Consider the following 24768-nt stretch of genomic DNA (forward strand, 5'->3'; position numbering starts at 1 on the left):
AAGGTTGAATAACTTGCGGCTCACATAAGAAAGAACGCCAACATTACACTACACCTTAAGAAGAGAAACGTTAAAGAACAGAAGGATTACATTCCCATTAGCTTGCTTTCAATAGTGCAGAAAATAATCACCAAAATGGCCTCCAAGACAGTTAGGGCGACACTTCGCTTCAATAATCCAAGGAAAGAGAGTGGCTTCAGGAAGGGTTATTCTACAATGAAGCACGTCCATGTCATCAATCAGATAACTGAAAACTATGCACAGTAGAGTCAGCCTCTGTATGTGTTTTCATAGATTATAAGAAGGCATTTTATTCACTAGAGAGACCAGCAGTCATGAAAAGATTGCGTAATCCAGGAGTTCATGAGTTATACGTTTATATCTTCGGAAATATATAAAAAGATTCCACAGCTAACTTGGTTCTCCACAAAAAAAAAGTATAAAATTACCTATCAAAAAAGGGGTCTGGCAAGGAGACGATCTCTCAAATACTATTCACTGCATGCTTAGATGTATGGACGCGATTAGACTGGGAAGGCTTAGGAATGACGAACAATGGCAAATATCTCAGCAAGCTTCAGTTTGCAGATAACATTGTCTTGTTGAGCAACACGTCACACTGCGGACTCGAGTACGTAGCTGCAGGGACGCGACTACATCATCCTCCGGCTTGGAGCGCGGCGGCCGCGAGGAGAAGGAAAAATGGGGTTCGGCTTGAAATTTCATGTCTTTCCGCGGCGCAGAGCGATGTAATACTTTGCAGATACTATTGTTACCACGCAGTGTATGCTCTGCGCTTGTCAGCTCAATATGGCCAGGCCTGGTGAGGGGCCCTATAAGAAAAATCAGTGGAGCTGGGCAAGCCATGTAATGCGTAGAGTAGATAACCGGTGGGACCATTAGAGTTACAGAATGGGGGCCAAGAAAAGAGCAGTGCGGTCAAGGACGGCAGAAAATCAGCTGAGCAGATGAAAGTAGCAAATTTGGAGGCGCAACTTTGAGTCAGCTATCGTAAGACAGGGCTAATTGGAGTTCACTGCGTGGATATAAAATTACTGCTCCAGTTGGCATAACAACAATTGCATGAATTATTTGTAGCAGTTGACATAAAAATACGCTGGTGATGACGATGATAGGTCGAGAGCTAAGTCTGAATAAAATTTAAACAAATTGTCCACTATATTCTGATAAATAAGGTAACTCGACCTTACCTTCGCGCCCCATTACAGAACTTACCACTCTTCAACGCTTATCTGATAACAAGAAGAAGGCACCTGGAAATATTACGCATATTTCGCTTTTCGTAACTCTCTGTTTAGTTTATTTCTGTACTCCTTAAAATCCTTCAACTCATAGGATCGTTGCATTTCCCAGTTTCGCCTTACAGCTTGTCATGTCTTGTTTCTTTGTTCTTTATTATGTATCTCCACCCGCCGCCGTTGCTTAGTGGCTATGGTGTTGAACTGCTAAGCGCGTGGTCGCATTTCGCATTTCGATGGGGGCGAAATGTGAAAACAGACGTGTGCTTAGATTTAGGGGCGCGTTAAAGAACCTCAGGTGATCCGTATTTCCGGAGTCCCCCACTACGGTGTGCCTCATAACCAAATCGCGGTTTCAGCACGTAAGACCCTACCATTTTATTTACGTATCTCATTGGCGAAGGATCTGTTAAGTTTTTATTCTTCCATTTTTGCAGAGAAAGGCTTCTAAATAAACATGGAAGACCTTTGTAATAAACATACTGCTAAATGCACGAGCGTTACTTTCTGAAATCCTCCCAACGTTTTTCTTTTGTTATGATTTGATACAGGTTCCTATGTATATGGTGCAATATTATCGCTTTTATGATACTTTCATATTGGCATATGGTCACCTATACAGTACGTCAAAGATAACTGCTAACACAGGAACAATTGTAATTTGCCAAAAGAGATTAAGTGCACTTTCCATGCTATTGTAAATCCAGTCACTGATTCTACGGCATTTATACAACCATTCGCAATGAATATGGTTATAAGCTAACACCTCACCGTATTCAGAACCAACATCGATGTTTATACCAGCAGCGATAACCACATATTCGTTTAATTACTTGCAAAAGGCTGCAGCTTATCCAAAAGTGGAAAAACAAAAGCATTGAACGTGCCATCAGACAGTCAGTCATCATCATCATCATCAGCCTGGTTACGCCCACTGCAGGGCAAAGGCCTCTCCCATACTTCTCCAACAACCACGGTCATGTACTAATTGTGGCCATGTCATCCCTGCAAACTTCTTAATCTCATCCGTCCACCTAAATTTCTGCCGCCTCCTGCTCCGCTTCGCTTCCCTTGGAATCCAGTCCGTAACCCTTAATGACCATCGGTTATCTTCCCTCCTCATTACATGTCCTGCCCATGCCCATTTCTTTTTCTTGCTTTCAACTAAGATGTCATTAACTGGCGTTTGTTCCCTGACCCAGTCTGCTCTTTTCTTATCCCTTAACGTTACACCTATCATTCTTCTTTCCATAGCTCGTTGCGTCGTCCTCAATTTGAGTAGAACCCTTTTTGTAAGCCTCCAGGTTTCTGCCCCGTAGGTGAGTACTGGTAAGACACAGCTATCATACACTTTTCTCTTGGGGGATAATGGCTACCTGGTGTTCATGATCTGAGAATGCCTGCCAAACGCACCCCAGCCCATTCTTATCCTTCGGATTATTTCCGTCTCATCATCCGGATCTGCCGTCACTACCTGCACTAAGTAGATGTATTCCCTTACCACTTCCATTGCCTCGCTACCTATTGTAAATTGCGGTTCCCTTCCGAGACTGTTAAACATTACATTAGTTTTCTGCAGATTAATTTTTAGACCCACTGTTCTGCTTTGCCTCTCCAGGTCAGTGAGCATACATTGCAATTGGTCCCTTGAGTTACTAAGGAAGGCAACATCATCAGCGAATCGCAAGATACAAAGGTATTCTGTGTTAACTTTTATGCCCAATTCTTCCCAATCCAGGTCTCTCAATATCTCCTGTAAACACGCTGTGAATAGCATTGGACAGATCGTATCTCCCTGTCTGACGCCTTTCTTTATTGGGATTTTGTTGCTTTCTTTATGGAGGACTGCGGTGGCTGTGGAGCCGCGATAGATATCTTTCAGTATGTTTACACACGGCTCGTCTACACCCTCGCTCTGTAATGCCTCATGACCGCTGAAGTTTCGACAGAATCAAACGCTTTCTCGTAATCAATGAAAGCTATATATAAGGGTCGCTTTTATTCCGCACATTTCTCTATCACCTGATTGATAGTGTGAATATCGTCTGTTGTTGAGTAGCCCTTACGGAATCCTGCCTGGTCCTTTCCTTGACAGAAGTCTAAGGTGTTCCTGATTCTATTTGCGATTACCTTGGTAAATAGTTTGTAGGCAATTGAGAGTAAGCTTATCGGTCTATAATGTTTCAATCTTTGGCGTCCCCTTTCTTATGGATTAGGACTATGTTAGCGTTCTTCCAAGATTCCAGTACGCTCGAGGTCGTGAGGCATTGCGTATACAGGGTGGCCAGTTTCTCTAGAACAATCTGTCCACCATCCTTCAACATATCTGCTGTTAACTGATCCTCCCCAGCTGCCTTCCCCCTTTGTATATCTCCCAAGGCTTTCTTTACTTCTTCCGGCTTTACCTGTGCAAGCAGCGGTGGCGTAGAGGAAGAACACCCGCCTCGCGTGCAAGAGGTCCGCGGTTCAAATCCCGGTGCCGGAAATTTTCCACCGGAAAAAAAATATCCGCGTGTTTATAAAATTGCATAAACAGGCCTGGAGTGTGGCCTGATCCCGGTGACCAGAATCAGTAACGCACTCCCTCACCAGAGCAGGATTGGCCACCTTGGTGCAGTACTTGGCCACAACCTCATATATGAACACAACAATCAAATCGCGGCCCTCAGTCCCCAGCAGCTGCGAAGCAACTGACCACGGTGGCGGTCAGACCTGCGACGCAGCAGAAGGTGCTAAATATTCCCTGGCTCCGGACAGGCCGCCATTGGAATATGAACCTGGCAACGTTTAACGCAAGAACGCTATCTAGTGAGGCGAGTCTAGCGGTGCTATTGGAGGAATTAGAGGGCACTAAATGGGATATAATAGGGCTCAATGAAGTTAGGAGGCCAAAAGAAGCATATGCAATGCTAAAAAGCGGGCATGTCCTGTGCTACCGGGGCTTAGCGGAGCGACGAGAACTAGGAGTCGGATTCCTGATCAATAAGAATTATAGCTGGTAACATACAGGAATTCTATAGCATTAACGAGAGGGTGGCAGGTCTTGTCCTGAAACTTAATAAGAGGTACAAAATGAAGGTTGTACAGGTCTACGCCCTTACATTCAGTCATGATGACCAGGAAGTCGAAAGCTTCTAAGAAGATGTGGAGTCGGCGATGGGCAGAGTGAAAACAAAATACACCATACTAATGGGTGACTTTAATGCCAAGGTAGGCAAGAAGCAGGCTGGAGACAAGGCAGTGGGGGAATATGGCATAGGCACTAGGAATAGCAAGGGAGAGTTATTAGTAGAGTTTGCGGAACATAATAATATGCGGATAATGAATACCTTCTTCCGCAAGCGGGATAGCCGAAAGTGGACGTGGAGGAGCCCGAGCGGCGCGACTAGAAATGAAATAGACCTCATACTCTGCGCTAACCCTGGCATCATACATGATGTGGACGTGATCGGCAAGGTGCACTGCAGTGACCACAGGATGGTAAGAACTCGAATTAGCCTGGACCTTAGGAGGGAACGGAAGAAACTGGTACATAAGAAGCCGATCAATGAGTTAGCGGTAAGAGGGAAAATAGAGGAATTCCAGATCAAGCTACAGAACAGGTATTCGGCTTTAACTCAGGAAGAGGACCTTAGTGTTGAAGCAATGAACGACAATCTTGTGGGCATCATTAAGGAGTGTGCAATGTAAGTCGGTGGTAACTTTGTTAGGCAGGATACCAGTAAACTATCGCAGGAGGCGAAAGATCTGATCGAGAAACGCCAATGTATGAAAGCCTCTAACTCTACAGCTAGAATAGAACTGGCAGAACTTTCGAAGTTAATCAACAAGCGTAAGAGAGCTGACATAAGGAACTATAATATGGAAAGAATTGAACATGCTCTCAGGAACGGAGGAAGCCTAAAAGCAGTGAAGAAGAAACTAGGAATTGGCAAGAATCAGATGTATGCGTTAAGAGACAAAGCCGGCAATATCATTACTAATATGGATGAAATAGTTCAAGTGGCTGAAGAGTTTTATAGAGATTTATACAGTACCAGTGGCACCCACGATGATAATGGAAGAGAGAATAGTCTAGAGGAATTCGAAATCCCACAGACAGTCAGTAGCATGCTACAAACACGTCCGACTTGAACGCAAAAGACTTCAATGTCTTCCATCAGGCGAGAAATTTTCCGACAGAGGACATGAAATAGACTCATTTACCAGCAAGGTAAGAGAGTTAATGAGCAATATAAATGCGGTAAAACATAAATGTACTGCAAATGTATGGACGATTGGGCGAGTTGGTACGGCAACATATTCTTGGTTTGCAGCGCGAAGTGACACAGACGCACACTAGAAGTCTAGCGCTCGTCCTGTCTTCTTCTAGACTGCGCCTGTGTCATTTCGCGCTACAAACCAAAAATATGGAAAATAAATACTTGATCCATTACGAGAAACAGTGAAAACGAAATGGAATGTTTCTGAAAAAAAAATTGCAGTTCCACCTGAAAGGCGAAGCACCGATTGCGATAGCGAAATTGTAGGCAGCTGTACGAAGTAAGAATAGTAGCTTTATCAGCCGTATAAACTTGTAAAAATTCACTTACAAACTAAATTAACAATGACAGAATGTGTAAGCGAAACTCAGTGAGGACCTAGAAAGAAACAGACACACAGAGACAGCGCTGTCTTTGCGTGTCTGCTTCTTTCTGCGTCCTTGTTCAGTCGCGCTTACCCATTTTATCATGGATTCAAACCAACTAGCCCGTCAATGTGTTTCAACTAAATTAACCAGCACGGTGTCCTGCGCACACAAGTAAACACGAACACATCTCCCTCGAAGACAGCGGAAACTGTCTGTGAAAACGCTGGAGTAAGGAATCGCGGTAACAGCCGCGAGCCAATTGACCTCCGTGCTAAGCCACCATATCCGTACATCTGTCGCCTCAACACGAACGTAACGACGAAAGCACAGCTCATACGAAGCTACTGGCACTTCGTGCACTCTGCAAACATTGTAGATCGCTTTGAAGATGAGGCCCACGCGGGCGCGCACTATGGCCAAGTCGCAGATCGCTTTCAAGACACACGTGCGCCGGCATCGCGTCCCTACAGCGTCCGCCAAAAAAAAAAAGGCGTCTGCTGCGGCGTCCGCGATTCGCGTGGCCGACACCGTAGCAGACGCCGCAATGTTTCCGCTCTGTACGAAGCGGCAAGCGAGGAGGACATCGGGACACCCTGGCAGGCGCTGGAGCAGAACGCCCCTTCTCCCTCGCCTGATCCCCCCTTGCCTCGCGCACCACAGGAGGGGGCACGCATCCGAGCTGCGTCTCTCCCTCTACTTTCATTCCCTACCCCCTGTGCAGCGCGGTTGAGGTGTCCTCTGCTGAGAGACAGTTACTGCGCTGCACTTTACCCCAACCTTTCCTACCCATCATCAAGAATCTCCTCTCCGAGCTGCGTTCCTCGCTTGCGCATGCGAGATTGAACCACGTTCGCCAGCTCCCCTTCACACGCTTCACTTATATGGAACCTCACGGCGACGGCGATGGCAGGAATCCGCCTGGAGTCTCCATATATAGCAATAATACTTGCCACTTATAACGAACGTGGCCATTTTAGTTACTTTGCGTATGGTCTGATAGCGCAGCATGTTCTCACTCGCCATTCCATAGCAGGTAACGCGTCAAAAATGCTTCTCCCGTGGTGAAAATTTACTTAGCGCTGTTGAGCCAACAACGGCGTCCCGGTTCGATCTTGGTAAGCTTGTCGCCATAGCCATCCTCGGCCGCAACACGTTTTCTTTTTTCTTTTTTTAACTCCGTGGTCGTGCTATATCTCGTGCTGCTGCAGGGTTTTCAAAGGCGCATTATCTTCGCCCTCGGTTGCCCGTCGTCGTCGTCATCGTTGTCGTAGTTGATCGTCGTCTCGAGCCCTTCGTCGTTGTCTTCCTCAACCTTGTCCCTGACTTGATCCAGCTGCTCGACGACGAGCTCACCCAGCAGGCAACAGCTGGCGTTGCGCGACTCGAAGGCAGCGCCGATCTCTTGGAGCTTCGCATTGCCGCTCAGATCCCACACGTTGTACCTCCTGCAAAATACGAGCGTTTTTGTTTGTTGTTGTTTTCTTTCTTCTTAATGCGGAAGCCTTGTGTGCCCCATGCATGAGCCGAAAAATCCGTCATCCGTACGGCCTTAAGATCCGATGGTACCACAGCCCAAGTGACCAAGTGATGTCGTCACGTTCCTGGCACTAGACCTGCTGTGGCTCGCACTGCGAAATTCCACGATGAAGTATAGTTATTGAAGGTTAAATAACTAAGGTGGATTAAGGTTATTACAAGAAATTAAGGTTGGTTCAAATTAGAACAAGGTAAATCAAGGTGCATTAAGGTTGGTACGAATTAGAGCGAGGTGGATTAAAGTGTAGATTAAGGTGGATGAATGTGGCTTAATACGGATTAAGGTTGGTACAAATTGTAGACAGGGGGATTAGGATGGCGTTTTATTTAAGGTTATAGCTTAGACAAGTCCACGTGCTTTCGCCTTCAAATCACGTACGGATACTCACGTGACTGTCAACCTATTATTGTGTAAGCATTCTTAGGCGATTCAACCCGGGAAATGTGTCCGCCGGTATGTCTGTCCGTCCGTAACTTGTAACACAATGCGCTCCATAAGGACAAATTACCGAGGATGCTTAGAGCTTTCTAGGAATGTGAAGGCGAATCCATAGCTGGATGTCTTCCACACCCACAACTAGGGCCTGGTGCGCCGTCACCCATAGCGATGTGGAATGAGGCTCTCAGCACACGCGGCGACGTATACAAAGCGCGCAGGCGTGTTTCCATCATTTCCTGAACGTTCTACGGGCGCCGCCACTGACACTTCCCTCCTCCTCCGTCGCCCTTTCTCAGAGCCCTGCTCCAGCGCTGCTGTTTCCCTTTCCCCACGCACTCCGTTTTCTGTACCTCACAAGATGACCTTGAAGCATAGAGACCTAAGGCTTTCGCCTTAAAAACAGAATAACTTCGAAATGAAATGTGGGGAGTGCTTAACGCCTGCTTCACCACTGCCGCGGGTCTGCCCGGCACTGTACAATCTTCGGGATCGGCCAACGTATGAAGAGTGCTTAACGCCTGCTTCACCTCTGCCGTGGGTCGGCCCGGCATTGCACTACCTTCGGGATTGGCCCACGTATGGGGAGTGCTTGACGCCTGCTTCACAACTCCGCACATCGGCTCGGCATTGCACTATCTCCGGGATCAGCCCACGTATCAAAAGTTTTTTGCTTGCGACACGAAAATTTCCTTGAATGGTAGAGGTATACAGACAGCATCGCTGAAAAACGCTGGCGGCGGTAAATTTCGAACCTACGACCCCACGCTCAGACGCTGAGTGTCTTAGCTACTGTACTAACACCGACGCTTGGAAAAGGTGAATGTATCCAAACCATATGAATGTGTTGTACCGGCGGTACAAAACAAATGTCAAAGGAAATTCGTTCCTATGAAGGCTTTGTTGAAAGATTTGACGATGGCGTAATGAAAGATATCTCTAGGACCACATGTAAAGACGACTTAAAGCCTTGTAGACACCAGGAAATTTCCTTTTTGTAAACATTTTATACCAAAGGTGCCACATACCCGACGTGTTTCGGTGGTCGCACAATACAGCCTGGTCGCAGGATGCCACTCAAATGCCACTCATCTCTGAGGGCTCGGGCACGCGCTTCGCGTCGTGCAACAGAGAGATATGCTGTCAGTGAGCTGATAAATATAAGGACTGCTGATAGTTTATATGGGTATGATCACGGTCGATGATAATAGACGCGGATAAACAAGGTACTAAAGAGCGATGCAGCTTATAAATGTTTATAGAAATCCTGATAAGGTTGATAAGGGTCGTATCAAGTTCGATAACGTTGATAGGAACCCACAAAGTATGATAACGATCAGATAATATGCAATAAGGCTGATAAAGAGAGGTTAGGGTTGATAAGGGTCGGATCAATTGCGATAAGGTTGACAACAACCGATAAGGGTTGATAAGGATCGGATCAAGCCAGATAAGTTTGCTAACGAGCGGTAAGGGTTTATACTAGCCGTGTCAAGTTTGATAAGATTGATAATGACTGAAGAGGGTTGATAGGATCGGATAACGTGGATAAGCACCGATAAGGGCTGATAAGAGATTATGAGGCCGTGATTAAGTTTGATAAGGTGATCAAATGATAATTACTGATACGATAGTGAACCATCTGCTGCTTCGTTAGTCACCGTAAACGACATATTTCCTTTGCTGCGAACAGCTGTGGGCTATAGAATTTGCCGAGTGTTTTCGACCTTTTGTTAAAAAAATTTTCGAATGGTTTTCATTAAACCAAAAATACGTAGCCGACTTGTGCGACCTTGTACAAATACAACCCGATTTCCAGCAAAGCTGCTTCTTTTGGACAGTTGAAACAAAAACATCACTCGCCTGTAAGTAAATCACATAATTAAAATGTTGCCCCTATATGACTGGTCGGTTAGAGACATTGCCTGCATATAACGCTTTCGAGAACTCTTTAAGGAAATTTACAGCGAAGCTGTTAGCCTCTAGGGGGTCGGGATTTTTTGCGGCGGCGTCCTCACAGAAAAAAAGTTAGAGACAATTGAGTTTCCTTACGTGCATCGAATGCGAAAGAAGTATGACTATTCCGCGCGATGCTTTTCACTTGGTCGAGTGCTCGAATTCGGCAAAGTCGATTTTCAGGGTGGGTCAGGTCGGTTTTTACGAAGGTCAACTCAGTTTTGGAATTGCGCAAAGGTAATTCCGGGAGTGGACCACGCAAATTTTGGGGGTCGGCCAAGTCAATTTTGGGAGTGAGCCAGGTAAGTTTTGAACAGAGGTCCACTCAATTTTCGAAATGGGCTAAGACAGTTCTGGGGATGGCCCACCCAATACTTGGCAGTGGGTCAAGTTCATCTTGTAAGTGGGCCAGGTCGGCGGTGAACCTAGGCCCAGCCAATTTTCGAAGTGAGCAAAGTAAATTTTTTTGGATGTCATCCACTCAAATTTTAGGGGTAGGCCAAGTCAATTTTTCGAGTGGACAAGGTCGGTTTTTACCATGGGTCAACTCAATTTTGGAATTTGACAAAAGTATATTTTGTGTGTGTGTGTGCGTGTGTGTGTGTGTGTGTGTGTGTGTGTGTTTGTATGTGTGTGTATGCGTGTGTGTATGTGTGTGTGTGTATGTGTGTGTATGTGTGCGTATGTGTGTGTGTATGTGTGTGTGTATGTGTGTGTGTGTGTGCGTGCGTGCGTGCGCGCGCGCGTGTGCGTGCGTGCGTGGCCGTTCACCATGGGATTTCGCAGTGCGAGGCGCAGCAGGTCCAGCGCTGGAAACGTGAAGTCATCGCTTGGTAACGTGGGTTTTGTAACCATCGTATGCTAACGCCGGACGCTTGCCGGATTTCCCGCTTCATAGGAGATATAATGCTTCTGCGTTAAAAAGCCTTCAGCGATTGACGTAAAAAGAGTGTACATTGTTTAATATCGCGCATACAACATAAAGCTCAGCATTCCTTTCAGTAAAGAACAAGCACAAAACAAGCCTTCAAACCAGATAATTGATGATAATACGCTCTTGCTAACAATGCGAAGCACGTAGCGCTCCCCGTGCATACGTTTCCCGGTAAATATTACTGTTGTGCTAGCTAACACAGCGACGGCAGCTTGCGACGTGGGGAGTGACATCATTAGCCTTTCGTATACAGAAGAACCAGCCTAGCAACTGATTTCATCGCTGTTGCAGCACCGCTATGGGTAGGTAACGCATAGTTAGGACTCCAGAGGAGCAACGTGAATACCAGAAGGGGCAAAGGAAGAAGAAATGGCAATACGACCCGCGGCGGCCACTGGTCGTATTTCCGTGTAATTCCAGCACAAGGAAAGACCCCACGCCCACATTCTCCTGTGGCTGAATTATGCGCCGGACACAATAAAGTATTGCATACCCTCCACAGCAGTTGTAGTGGTGGTTTTCAACAGCTCCGTTAGACATCCACTTCCGCAGGGCCGGGATGGTGAGTCAATTTCTTTACAAACGGCAATAAGTAGTACATACACCTTCTATTTCTCCAGAACATTGGCCATAGCAGCCCACACTTCCCCCCTTTTTTCCGTAAAATTTCCTCTCCGTGGCGTTCACAGTTCTGCCAGGGCAGTGGAATGAATTTGCTTATTCGTAATACACACCGGTAACGCTCCGCATCGCGTGCGTTCTTAATTTACTGCTGTTGTCGTGATTAGTCCACATATGTCGAACCCCGCTCACACATTACCCATAACGTGCCCCGAACTTCAAAGACATATAAAGGAGCTGGGTGCCTTGTTTCGTCCACTTTGGACACTAGGGAAACCTACTGTGAACATCGTAGAACACATAAAAAAGAAAAGACCTGCAGCGCTTCCAGTTAGACAAGGAACGCTGTAGTTTCCCAACAAAATGCACTTGACATGACGCTCATTACCGCACAAAGAAATCGAGGACACTAAGGCGCTTGTTATGAGTCGTGAATACGAAAGCATTAATGTCCAATTGACCGGCACTGAGCGGTCCTTCGAGTTATGCACTGCGAATAATGTACCATAGCGGTGCGTGCAGCCAGAGCCAGTAAGCAACAGCAGCCTGCGGTGCCAGCGTCGCATGCTACCGACGTCCTCCGTGGCTGCAGACCAAGGAAGCAGCAGCGGCCACCAAGGCCAGCAGGTGCGCGCAGCAGCTGAGCCCAGTGGGGGTGAGAGAGAGGCCCGGACCGCGCGCCGGCTTGCAAGTGCGACGGTGACGTGGCGTCGCGGCGATACCCTCTCCCCTCTCGCAACACATGGTGCACTATCGAGGCAGCAGGTGTTCCCTTAACAATGTAAACTTGGTGGAACGCAGAACTATCTCGGGACACTGGGAAGCATAGATGAAAACGGCCGTATGACACTGTAGAGCCCGCCGACGCCGCAACGAGATGCGCTTTGATCGGCGCTCTCAGCCGGCTGCAGATGAAGAAAAAAAAATAAACAAGCCTAGCGCGCGCTCGAGGCGCAAGCTTGGCACGCGAAGTGTCACGCAGAGCCTCGCGCAAACCCATCGCCACAATATTTCTAACGGCATCCACATCTAAACGTGTCAGTGATGAATAGAGACCCAGATTTCTTGAGTTGCATCTATTGCTGTCCATATCTACTCTACCGGGTGTTCAAAATTAAGCTTTATGGTTTTCTTAAAGTTAGGCACTGGGAGGCACGCGAAGACCACCTGCGCAAATAGATTATGTGGCCATGGGGACACAAAGTGAGATGATAAGTATCGCTGTCAGCAGCCCAATTGACTAAAATTGAATAGTTCACTTTTTATTGACTGCAGTAAGCGTGTATGTTTGCATTGTGTATGTTTGCATACACAGGTTAGAAGCAGTCGTGTTTCAACAGAGTTTCACTTGGAAGAATTCTCAGATGGTCGCTTCGATCCAGCGACGCCTCCTCGTTTGGTTGTCCTACAACGAGCTTCCAGTGCTGCAAAGCAGCTTTTCTCGGGACTAAGTTCAACTAACTCAAACCGTGACGGCCTGCAGATACACTTTCGGGAAGCGTCACACTGGAGTCAAGAGGCAAAAAGCTCGACGCGAGACACACGAGGGCGGAATGCCAGCCTGTCTGGCGGGTCCGATAGCATGGTCGACGCGCACCGGCGCATCATAATTGGAATGCCACGGCGAGTGGTTGCGCTCGGACAACTTGACTGATGCTAGTTAATGGTCCGAATCTAACAGCCCTCATCCCCTTTGGAGTCCAGTGCTTCCCGAATGTGAACGTTCCCTACGGATCTTGCTGACTGAATGTCTGGGCGTTCGATTACATTGTATCGAGCCGTCCCCGGATTTTAGCTGCTGCAGGCAAATGCCTTATTGAGAATATTTGCTCCTATATGTTCTCACCCTTTAGGAATATAACTGGGGCTTCAAATAGCAAGACACTGCACTTGACGTCACGCATAACACTCCCCAACAACTCGGTTGCTATGGCGTGGCACTGCTGAGAACCAGTTCGCGGATTCAATCTTGGCGACGGCGGCTGTGTTCAGCTGGGGCCGAAACGCAAAAAAAATAACACTGGTGAACAGTCCATTGGGTGCCTGTAAAACAGCCCCAAGGTGGCCAGAATTGTTCCGAAGACCCCACTATGCCACCCTCATAATCAGATCGTGGTTCTAGAACGTAAAACCAAAGAACTTAATTTTGTATTAGAGTACCAGTTTCTTTTATTCTTTTCTGTTTCCTTGCTTGACATCTTCGCCAATCTCCGCGGATTTCTTTTTTTTTTTTACGTCAGCCTACCATGAGCACTGATTCAATGGTTTGAAGTAGCTGGCCACGCGCATGCGTACCTGGTGATCCAGCGAGATCCGGAAATGTCATCTCCGGCTAAGGAGGTGCAGCTGTCGACGCGCGCAACGCAGTATCTCTGCTCGTCAGGCACTGCGACGCTCAAACCGAGACGAATCTCCCCTGTCTCGCCCTCCGCACTGCGCACCGTCAGCACGATCGCAAAGTCGCATCCGACGAGATCGACGCCGTCAGGCTCGATCGCGTACATAATGCAAAGGGCGCCCAGTGGTACGTCGCATCCAAACAACCTGCACATGTGTGGAGAGAGCACGTAAGATGGAAACAAGCAAGACAGCTTCGACGACTAGGTATTGTGCGCTTTTTTTAGGGCGCAGAGCGAGCGAGCTACAGACTGGAGCTATCCAGAGGTGGAAAAGTCACTTGTTTACATTAGTGTATTTAGTCACCTCACAGTTTTAATTGTGCGTTAGCGCAGCAAAGAGAAAGGGTTAAAAAATGCTGCAGAATGCATCGAAGGTAATTGTCCAAAAAGCCTAAGCTTGTGCTTGTTGCTAAGGCATAACTAATGTTAAAGAGCGGAAAAGACGGGACCAACAAGCCTTATGTGATTTCCTCCGCCGGTTCGGCCCGTCTTTCCCACGCGGTTTAGTGAAGTATGATCATCAAAGTAAACGAACTGCTTATGCGGGACAGTAGAAAGTCTGTTGCGCCCCAACTAGGCAGTGAGCATTTTTTTGGGTGCTTAGCCCGAGGCAGCCTCCTTCATCGGCGCCCACCTACGTGGCGAGTTGGCCCGACACTGACCGTGACGGGCAAGCAAGCGGCTTACTTGGAAGCTACAGCTTTCGCCACCCTCCGTGGAAGTGGTAACGAGCGTGAAAAGTAATATGCTGCCCCTGACGAGATGACCATCATGGAGAGCAAGGAAACAACTCGACGGCTTTCGTGTAAGAGGCGTGAACTGTCTCGTGAAAAGAGCGCGAACAATATCTGTTTCCAGATTGCCTCATCCGAAGGTTGGATATCAGAGACGAAGTTCTGTGAACTCTACGACCCCTCTGATTGGCCGCAACAAGATCATCTGAATCCCTTGTGTAGGGAACTAGGGAAGAAGAACGTTTTAAAAGCGGACCTTCGGTGCGGTGAGAGGTGTGCTGAGTTGCGCTGACGTCTGCAGACATATGTGTCCTGACTACAAGCTGACTACTTGTTTCAATGTGTAAATAATGTAAAATAACCCCTTGATGTTTCACTCCTACTTCCGAACGTACTCATCCATACGGCACGAGGGATTCCTTACCGAAACGCTACCCTGAGCCTCAACGTCACCCACTAGCAATAATTCCGTGTGAGACAAACAAACAGGAAACGAAAAAAACGAGAAGAATGTAGCAGGTCCAACGAGTTAAACTGTGTGACTGCATAAAGAGACGAAAGACGGGTTCGTGTTTATTCAACGTTGGCGCAAAGTGACCCGGAAGGCTTTATTTAGCCATTGTAGAGTGGCTAGTGCAATGCGGCGGATGCGCGAAGGCGAGCGCCTGCAAGCAACACAGTGGCGATGTTGCGCGCGTCCACCGCTGTGATTAGTCAGCTTATTCGACTAGAGAACAGCCCCGCAGCAGGGTTCGCAAAGAAAAGCTTCGCTTTTAAAAGCTGTCTTAGTCCATTGGTTTTATTTTATTCCCGTATAAAAGGGCGCACAACAGTTTTGAAACACGGTATAGGAAAATGTTATCGATCAGTAGACAAGGCTCCCGTCAACGCGTGAGCTAAATATAATACTTCAGCATGCATGATCTCACGTGAAAAAACGCTGGCGCCCTCTTGCGGCTTTTCAGGACCGTTCTATTACGTCCCGCCTGTGACGTCATGAACTGGCTCGACAACCCATACCCTAGTGAGTTACGCCCTAGCGAAAGCTCGCGCACGCCAGCGTTTCCATATATTGTCTACGGGGACAAAAATTTGGAGGACACTTAAGCTTCGCCTTTAAGAGTGGAACGCGGTAGCATTCAAAGATCCATGCGTGCTTCTCAGGCTTCGCGGAAATTCCAGCTATGTAACCGTAATCAATCTTAACGGGGAAACGCGGGCGGCAAACGCTATGCACGAAGGCGAGCTCTGTGGTTCTTTTTGAAGCGAAGCTTATATTGGCCCAAAAGATTCAGTGGCGTTGTCGTGGTCTCTCTCTCTCTCTCTCTCTCTCTCTCACACACACACACACACACACAAAACAGTTGCTCCCAGAGCAGAGCAGCTGAGGGAAAGGGCAGTTTGTTAAGCTTACAGCTGCGCCGGCCCTGGAGCGTGAGTCATTAGCAAGGATTCCAGCTGCATAGGCGCGCGCTCACGCCACGCGCGCGACCAATCAGAGCCCTTTTGCTTCCGCCGGAGAGGGAAAGGGCAGGAAAGGGCTTCGCACGTGCTGCGGCGGCTTCGTTTCCGTTCATTTCAGTCTCGCAAAACGGATGGGACGACTGCGAGTTGTGCTTTCCACCAAGCAACGGGCAGCCTTTGACGAGTGGTGGCGAGAAGTCGCCCGTGAAAGGACTCACCGTCGGTGCATAGATCCAGCCGTTAAGAGTTATATATTAGAGACTCTTAGCGTGTCCGGTATTCGGGCAAGCGCGGGCGGTTTTCCGGTTTAGCGGGGGCGTCAAGGTGAGCGGCCAGATTGGTGGCACCAGTTGGTGGAACAAAGCTCAACCACACAAACACAGAGCTAATTACTATATTCTGCTTGGCTGCTGGCGTAAATTTTCGACAGTGGCGTAATCGTGTTCACAATTACGCCGCTGCCAAAAATTTGCACGAGTGGCGAAGCAGGATATGGTGAGTTACTGCAGTTTTAGCTATGCGTTAGTCTGGTTGAGCTGGTTGTCTGGTTGGTTGAGCCCCGATCATCCGGTAATCCGCCCAAACCGCTCCAGTTTACCGGATTAGCGTACAAGCTAAAAGTCTCTATTGTCCGATGTAGCGTAAGCGCGCGAACACGTTACGCCACGTTGGCCAGAACAACAGCGTCTATAGTTTGTGGGGTTCTCAACCGTGCTCTTGGGACAAAGGAACGACAACACAGTAGTACAAACAATCACAAGGGCATATGTTGCACCTTTCATAGATGATGCCGGCTAGCCGAGTTGCTATCCACATAACATGCTGATGGGCGCGCGATAAATCGCGGAAGTCCGACTCACCGCGACCGGATAACGATCGAATATGTTCGCCCCATGCTGGACACCAACGCCTGGTCGTTCGCGCGTACGGTGGCGCGTTCGAACGATCGTGTTCGTCCATTCCGGGGTAGGCCTCACGAGACGGTCTCGCAGAAGCATGGATCGGCGCAGGCGCAGAACGTCCGCGCCGCTTGCCGCCAAAGAGGAAGAGCCTTCTCCTTTTTGCGCCCAAGAAACCCCGCCGTTATGTGGCGTTAGCAGAGCAACACTCGAGCCATCTGTCGTACTACCCTGCAAGCATACCGACCGCCACAGTAAAGCCACGCGGCGAAGCCGGATTACGGGAGACGGGAGCTATGCAAAAAAACAACATATCAGGGGACGCGTGAGAGTCGCGCATCCCCACAAGTTCGACCGATGGTTCGACGCACTGGCGCAGCCAGCGTAACCGGACGCTGCCAACACGCGCCAATAACGTCGGACTATAAAAGCGCCTTTAGGCCCACCCGAGCCCAGGCAATCCGACAGCAACTAGAAGATCCTGAGCTGAGGACGCAGGAGCCCGAAGCAATCCGTCACCGTTACTTGTGGTTTACTTAACCGTTACGAAGGTCAGGTGCACGCAGGACAAGCTTTGGTTACCGCCATTTTCCAGTAGGGAAAGGATTGTTAATATTATGGTGGTGTGCAAAGAACCGATGGGGCCGCGCCGCTCCTACTGAGACCTCAAAAAGCGTCTGGAAAACGCCAACGCGCTAAAAGGGGATTGTGTTTGAGTTTCCGCGTAACAACATTTTGTATTCTCGTGCATTCAAATTACAATCCAACGCTGTTATGTCTGTAGGTTGTGTGTTAGCTGTGCTTTACGATTTTTCTGGCGCATTTTACTTTGAGAAATTCAATTAGTTCAGTAACTTCTTTGTGCTACATGGAGGGCCTGCGTGCTTGGGTATGACTGGTTCAGAATCATTGTTCCCGAAAAGACGGTGGATGTGGGACACCGGACGCCGACGCCGGGTATTCTGCGACACGGGACCATTAACGCTACCACGGTAATATACCGGGTGTTCATAATTAAGTTTTATGGTTTTCTTAAAATTAGGCACTGAGAGGCACGCGAAGGCTACCTGTGCGAATAGGTTATGCGGCCAGCGGGACACTAATGGAAATGATAGCTATCGCTCTTAGGGGCCTAATTAACTAAGGTTGAATAATAACTTCGTATTGACTGCATTAAATGTGTATGTCTGCATTCAAATGTTAGAGGCAGTGGTTTTTCTACACAGTTTCACTTGGAAGAATTCTTCTAGCATGTCTGTGCTCCGAGATGTCCGACTCCAAAATTTAATTGTTGTTCGCATGATTACGCAAGCAAGGGACTGAGAATCGGCGCAAAGCTCCTCCCTGATGTGACGCGGCTGTTGCGTGTGGCGTTTAGTCTGACAACAGGGCGTACGCACAGGCAAAGATGATAACTGTTCCCCTTCCCCTCTCGGCTGGCGAAATCGAGATATGACAGCGCTGTGGGCCACGCAGTTGTTCCTCTATATTTCAATAAAACTTATAGTACTTGAAAATCACTAGTCACTTTATTTGCGTAGCCCCGGCAAGGACCATGCCTGCTCGTGTAGTCACCATTACGCACGCGCACTGCGCTCTGGCTTCTCCGCTCGCGCCATTATCTCGGCACGGCAGCTGCCGCCATCGTTACAGGGTGCGCGCTCGCGTGTTATGACAGCGGTTCCGGGTTCTTCGATGTTTTAGTTCCTCAGCCGAGTGGGGAAGGGGGACAGTTATATATGCGAATGCTTCCGCCCCGTTGTCTGACTAAACGCCGCAAAGAAAAGCCGCGTCACTTCACGGAAGAGCTTTGCGCCGATCCTAACTCTGTTATATGCGTAATCATGCGAACTACAATTAAAATTTGGAGTAGGACGTCTCGGAGCTCGGACATGCTAGAGGAATTCTACCAACTGAAGCTGTAGAAACACGACTGTCTCTAACTGCTGAGTGCAAACATACACACCTACTGCACTCAATGAAAAGTTAATTATATAACTTTTGTTAATTGGGCTGCTGACAGCTGTAATTATCATACCACTTTGTGGCACCCTGGCCACCTAACTTAGTTGCACAGGTGGGCTTCGCATGCCTCCCAGTGCCTAATTTTAAGAAAACAATAAAGCCTAATTTTGAATACCCTTTATAGCGTGTACGCATGCATACGCCCCTGCAACATTCGAGCAAGCGTAAAGGTTTTTTACGCGGCGCGCTCAACCTGCAACCGCACCTTTGTCGCACCCCGGCAACATTTGTCAAATGCCAACCTGGAATGTTCATCGCAAGTGCACCGTATGGAAATACACTGCTTGAATGCTAATCGCATTAACGTTGACAGTCACCCTGGGATGGGTTCCACCGGAATTCTTTTCCTCGTCCACTTCTCGTGCTGCTGCTGTATATAGGGTCGCTTGTTTTCGACCCGTTGCTTCCACTTCAAGTTTCGTGAGAGTATTCAGGTGAACGTATCCAGAGCGACTTAGATCGGGTGTGCCCCCCTCCGAGACCTCCGACGATTTCAGCCGAGTGAGTCAGCACTCAATCACATCTGTGTTTCAGGCACCGACACGAGCCACGTCATTCGTACCTGAAGTAAGGCCTGACGTCCGCATTGTTAGGTTCGAACTGCAGGCGCAGGCATCCGCCGCCGTTGTAGGCGCTGTTCGTGGTCACGGTCGCCGAGCCGCAGCCGGAGCACACTGCCGTGCCCTGGTCGCGAGGCTGCAGCTGCTGCTTGGCCAGGTTGTACCACGGCGTGGTAGACACAACCTGCATAAGTGGTTCTCCCGCCTTGTGAGGTAACATCGAATGACGGAGTGCAGCGAAAGCTCAGAGTAGAAAGAGACGTTATTGTAGGACGGGGGAAATCTTCCTTGTTTATTTCAATCACCGGGTGTTAATTTTTTTATCTACCTCTGGCTAAATTGGTTATGAGTAATAACGCGTGTTGGTGAGCTGGTTGGTACATGACTTCGATAGCAAACAGCGCTGGGTACGTGACTATACCGAAGGGAGCTAGACGGAGCGCCGAATACCACCTGAACATTTAATTCATGAGAAGATGATTTCATACCTTACAGAAGGAAGAAAAGGGAGAGAACAAACAACATATACTGAAGAAACGAAAAGTTACCGCCCCTTCTAGTCGGTGAAGATGGTCGAACAGCGAAGCTGTGTTAGTTACACCGAGTGCTGCACCATGCAAGTCAAACTTCGTAAGCAGAGCTCAGTTTCGCTTTCCCGTGCTTCGCGTGATGAGTATGCTTTAGGAGTGCTTTTCTTGCGGTTCTCCCAGTATTCTTTTTTTTTTTGCGCGTGAGGTTTCCGTTTTTGTTTTAACGTGCTCGGTGCGCTCCTCCACCCATCGGGAGCGCACATCGGTATCGACCTCCCGGCGCTGCCGTTTAAACTCGGGCATCTCTGGCGCGCAGCTCAGGGTCGGCCCGACGGCGATGAGCCCGTTCACGAGCCAACTCTGGCTGCCGCTCGCGGTAAGCATCTTCTTCCTCAGGAGCACACACTACTCGTGGCCGTTGCATAGTTGCAGCTGGGATGGAATGTGCGCAGCCAATGATCCAAACCGCAAGGTTGCTTACCTTCGATGTCTCGAGTTTGCTCGGTGGCGTGGTTAGTAGCATCCACCTGGCATTGGCGTATGCTATTCTTCAAAATTAAATTGCTTCAAAATTAAATCTGTCTGTCACATACGATAACGAAGGGCTCGTACCCCCTTAAGCAGCGGCTCATACCCCCGTAAACGCGGCCATCCCATTACGACCACAGAAGTGAAATTCTATGCTGTAACGACAGGCGTCAACGGATCTGCAGCTGTGGAAGACGACGACGGCGCATGCGAGAGCAGTGGCACGAGCGCGTTGGCGCGGTAGCGCCAAAGGGCGCCAATGAATGAATAACTTCATTTGACAGGATTAAAACTCTGTCGGACAGGGGGGGGGGGGGGGGGGGGAAGGCGGGGGGGACAGACACATCTAGTCGCGGTAGTGCTAAATGAGTCAGCTATGGAACACGACGACGACGACGCTCGAGCCCTTACTCATGATGGTAGCTTTAGCGAAGTCCGACAACGACTGCACAGGGTCTGCATAAACCCCTTCGCCCTAAAGCTAAAAACCGTAAAATCAAATTAGAAAAAAAACAATTTGGAGGACGCTTAAGCTTAGCCTTTAGGAGTAGAACGCGATAGCATTCAAAGACCCCTGATTGCTTTTCATGCTTCCCGAGAATTGAAACTCATGTAAACGTCACTTTTACCGGGAAGAGAGAGAGACAAAAGGGAAGGAAAGACAGGGAGGTTAGCCAGTGTAAATACCGGTTGGCCACCCTGTGCTGGGGAAAGCGGTAAAGGGAATAAAAGGAGAAGGATGAGAGAAAAAGAAGCAAGAAAAATGCATACAGTAACGCGATGTTACGCGCAACAATAGTCAAAAGCGGTCACACAATTCACGTGTGCTTAAAAACTTGACCAAAGCCCTTAAGGCCTTGAGTGCCGAAACCCGTCTGGACCAGTGTCCTAGAACTTTCTCTTCTCTGAAGGGGTGATTTTCCAGTTTTTCGAGCGCGGTCACGAGCACTTTTTCTGGCCCATTGTAACGTGGACAGTCACAGAGGAGGTGCGCGATCGTCTGTTCGCTGCCGCAGGTGTCGCAAGCAGGACTGTCGGCCATTCCAATGCGGAAGGAATAGGAGGGGTTCGTGAATGCCACGCCGAGCCATAGGTGGCACAGAAGTGTTGCTTCCGCTCGTGGCAACTCTAGTGGAAGACGGAGTTGCAAACTTGGATCCAATCTGTGAAGACGTGTGTTCGTGAATTCACTGATGCTCCACGGAGTTAGCATAAGCTCGCGTGCGAGGGAGCGAAGACTTGTGTCTGCATCTCTTCTTGACAACGGTATGGGTATAATCTGGGCACCATGATGGGCCGACCGGGCAGCGTCATCCGCACTGTCATTTCCCGAAATTCCGCAGTGACCCGGTATCAACTGGTAGATGATGTTGTGTCCCTTGTCGATTGCCTAATGCTGGAGTAGTCGGGTGTCTGCGACTAATTGCACATTTGGTCCGTCGTTTGAAGGGGACAGCAGACACTGGAGAGCCTTTGAATCACAAAAGACGTGATTTGGGACCAATAAACTCTAGAGAAGCACGGATAGCTGCGAGTTCTACAGCCGTCGACGATGTGACGCGAGACTTCTTGAATATGATAGTGACAGAGTTTACCGGGAAACGTTGGTACTAAACGCTATGCACGAAGGCAAGCTTTATGGTAGAAACGGGGCCTCTTGCGTGGGTTGATATCCTGTTATTGTTTCGCACTTTTAGTGTTTCAGTCGGAGAAGAGCTAACATAAAAGATCCTCGCTTTCGGTGTTTTACAGCCAAGCTATATATGGCTAGGATTCCGTGCATTTTTTGTTCTCCGTGAACAAAATCTATCGTCATCAATAGCTCATACCCCCGTAAACATTCATACTCCCGTAAGCGAGCAAAAAATGCAATGATTCTTAGTCCTGTAAGGTTCACGGCTGCTGACTTTGCGTGAATTAGCTGCGGTTACACTACCCCTGTTGTAGTTGATTTCAATGTGGATGTGCGGGCACCGAAAAGGGAGTGGTTTACGCGTTCCGTGCTGCAGGCATATCCCTTGCCATGCCACACGGATCCAGCCCAACCGGCCACCCAGCGGCGTACGTGCATCGATTCGACATTATCAAAGAATGTGATTGCAGTTGCGAGTGAAATAATGACCACCGATCAAGACGATAAATGAGTGTGCGTACCTATCGCCATGATGACCACCCATCAAGACAATAAATGAGTTCGTACCCTTGTTGAACATTATGTGCCACCTCCATGTCGTGTGCTAAACAGCTTCGCTGGTCCGCCACCTTCACAGAGTGGAATGGCTCGTGAGTTTTCTTTTTTTTCGTTACATTTGTGTGTGGGCTGCCGTTCTCAAAATTCAGAGGAATAACTTTGTAAAAAATGAAGGACAAGGTATGAACAACTCTCGTGGTAGAAGAGTGGTTGGGTGTGCATGGTTCTGAATTTGGTCGGAAATTCATTTTGTTGAAGCGGCGTCCGACGCCGGAAGCTGGATTTTCTGCGACACGGGGTCTTTAACGCTATCGGGTTAATAATACCGAGCTGCCAAAGTTCGACGTGCAATGCTTGCCTTAATCGCACAGGTAAGCTATTTCTTACCCAATAGATTGGACGCGCGCACATATGACACCGCGCTGCGACGAATAGCAAAGGCTTCGAAGATTTCCCTTCCTCGCTACTCACCATCAGTCCTCAGGATGCGCGCTTTCACAAGTCGGTTCGTCCTTTCACTTAGCACAGTGGATGGCTATATTGGTACCAGTTCTTGCTCGCAGAGCATTGGCATGCGCGCGAAGTCGGTCGTTCCCACAATTCCCAGTTTGTCCAATGCATAGCCGACCACAAGATAGCGGCACCTCTTCCGTCACATTTGTTTCGCACGGAGTAAGTTGCGGTAAGTCGCTCTTGTCGCCAGTCGGGCGGAGCGCGCTGGCACTATTAACCATTCTGAATAGTACTCCAAGTTTGTTCTTCGCTGCGAAAACTACCCTGACACCGGCTCCTCCCGCTGCCTTCTCCAGTGTATGCGAAACGCAAGGAATAAATGGGATTACTTCAAGCTTTGACTTCTCAATTTGATTTTATTCGCTGGCGAACAATCTGCGTAAACAGTGCAACGTGTCTCTGCGATGACGCTGACAAAGTAGTCGGTGTACCCGGCTATCAAGAGTCACTGTACCCGGGCGTTGAAGCTGGGCAAAACTTGATGAAGACAAGAACGAAACGTAGTGTTTTGGAAGGCAGCACACGTAATAGCATGTTTCACTAGCTTGGAACGCCTCGATGAAAAAAAAAAATCTAGGGGGCGCTCCTGCGATTGAGGTTCATGCTTCCAGCTGAGGTGATGCGCCTGAATTGTGAACGCAAGGTCTATAAATCTGAATTATCGTTTTTCCCTGGTCAAAGCACTGTAATTGTTGCGAACTATTCGCGCCGTCTTCTGTCTAGCGCAACTAAATGCGGTTGTGATTTAGCGGTAAATGCGAGAGTGATACGTCAGCATTACCGCGCACCTACTTAAGGTCCCGTATCCATGGTGGAAAACGTGGTCACCGCATTGTATTGCTTAGGAGCTCACTCAACACACGTCCTGACCCATATATATATATATATATGAGGAAACGTTTCTGGATCCGGGCAAGTATATACAGGTGAAGTAGACGCGCGTGAAGCGATTTATTGACGTTTCGGCCGGGGTCCGGCCTCCATCAGCATACAATGCATGGCGTAGGTAGGAGATTATATAATGTGCATATCAACTAACCAGATGAAGATGTGTTTATATAAAAACCGAAGGAACTGCGCAAACAGCATGCGTGTCAATCATTCTGAAGGACATTTCATACATGCCTAAACAGGTGGCGTTTGCAAACACATAATTTCAAGATGCGCACAAGATATGCTATGTGAAAGAATTATCAGGTGACAGCAAAAAACCTAACCGAGTGGGCGCTATGTCAGCAATTAAGAACAGGAGATGAAAACAAAAGCGAAAAATAGTGACGTGCTAATAAAAGGGCAAAATTGTGAAGTACTGGTAAAAAAGAAGGGAAACGAGGGCAGATGTGATGACGGGCTGTGCATACATGTAAGTGCATATATATATATATGCACTTATGTATGCGCATAAGTATAATATATATATATATATATATATATATATATATATATATGTATATATATATATATATGATTACTACGCGGCCGGCTTCCCACACTTCCCACATTTTTGACACTTTGACACTCCTAATGCTGACACAATAATTCAATAATAACAA

The 24768-nt window shown here is 48.1% G+C and overlaps 1 protein-coding gene across 2 annotated transcripts in view; it reads right to left on the reverse strand.

The window, feature by feature from the left end:
* Positions 1-6842: 6842 nt before the first annotated feature.
* LOC135908965 (cytosolic endo-beta-N-acetylglucosaminidase-like) overlaps positions 6843-24768 on the reverse strand; it is a 42205-nt gene continuing 24279 nt past the window's right edge. Inside the window, exons 7-10 of one of the 2 annotated variants that reach the window (XM_065440823.1) lie at positions 19456-19637; positions 13668-13916; positions 7435-7517; positions 7196-7334 (exon numbers count right to left, since the gene is read on the reverse strand). In XM_065440823.1, coding sequence (XP_065296895.1) covers positions 7439-7517; positions 13668-13916; positions 19456-19637 — 510 coding nt within the window. In that variant the 3' untranslated portion in view covers positions 7196-7334; positions 7435-7438. Of the gene's footprint in view, positions 7335-7434; positions 7518-13667; positions 13917-19455; positions 19638-24768 lie in introns of both variants that reach the window. The other variant, XM_065440822.1, reaches the window with a different exon arrangement.

The sequence above is a fragment of the Dermacentor albipictus genome, chromosome 2 (genome assembly GCF_038994185.2).
Source record: "Dermacentor albipictus isolate Rhodes 1998 colony chromosome 2, USDA_Dalb.pri_finalv2, whole genome shotgun sequence".
Classification (NCBI taxonomy): Eukaryota; Metazoa; Arthropoda; class Arachnida; order Ixodida; family Ixodidae; genus Dermacentor; species Dermacentor albipictus.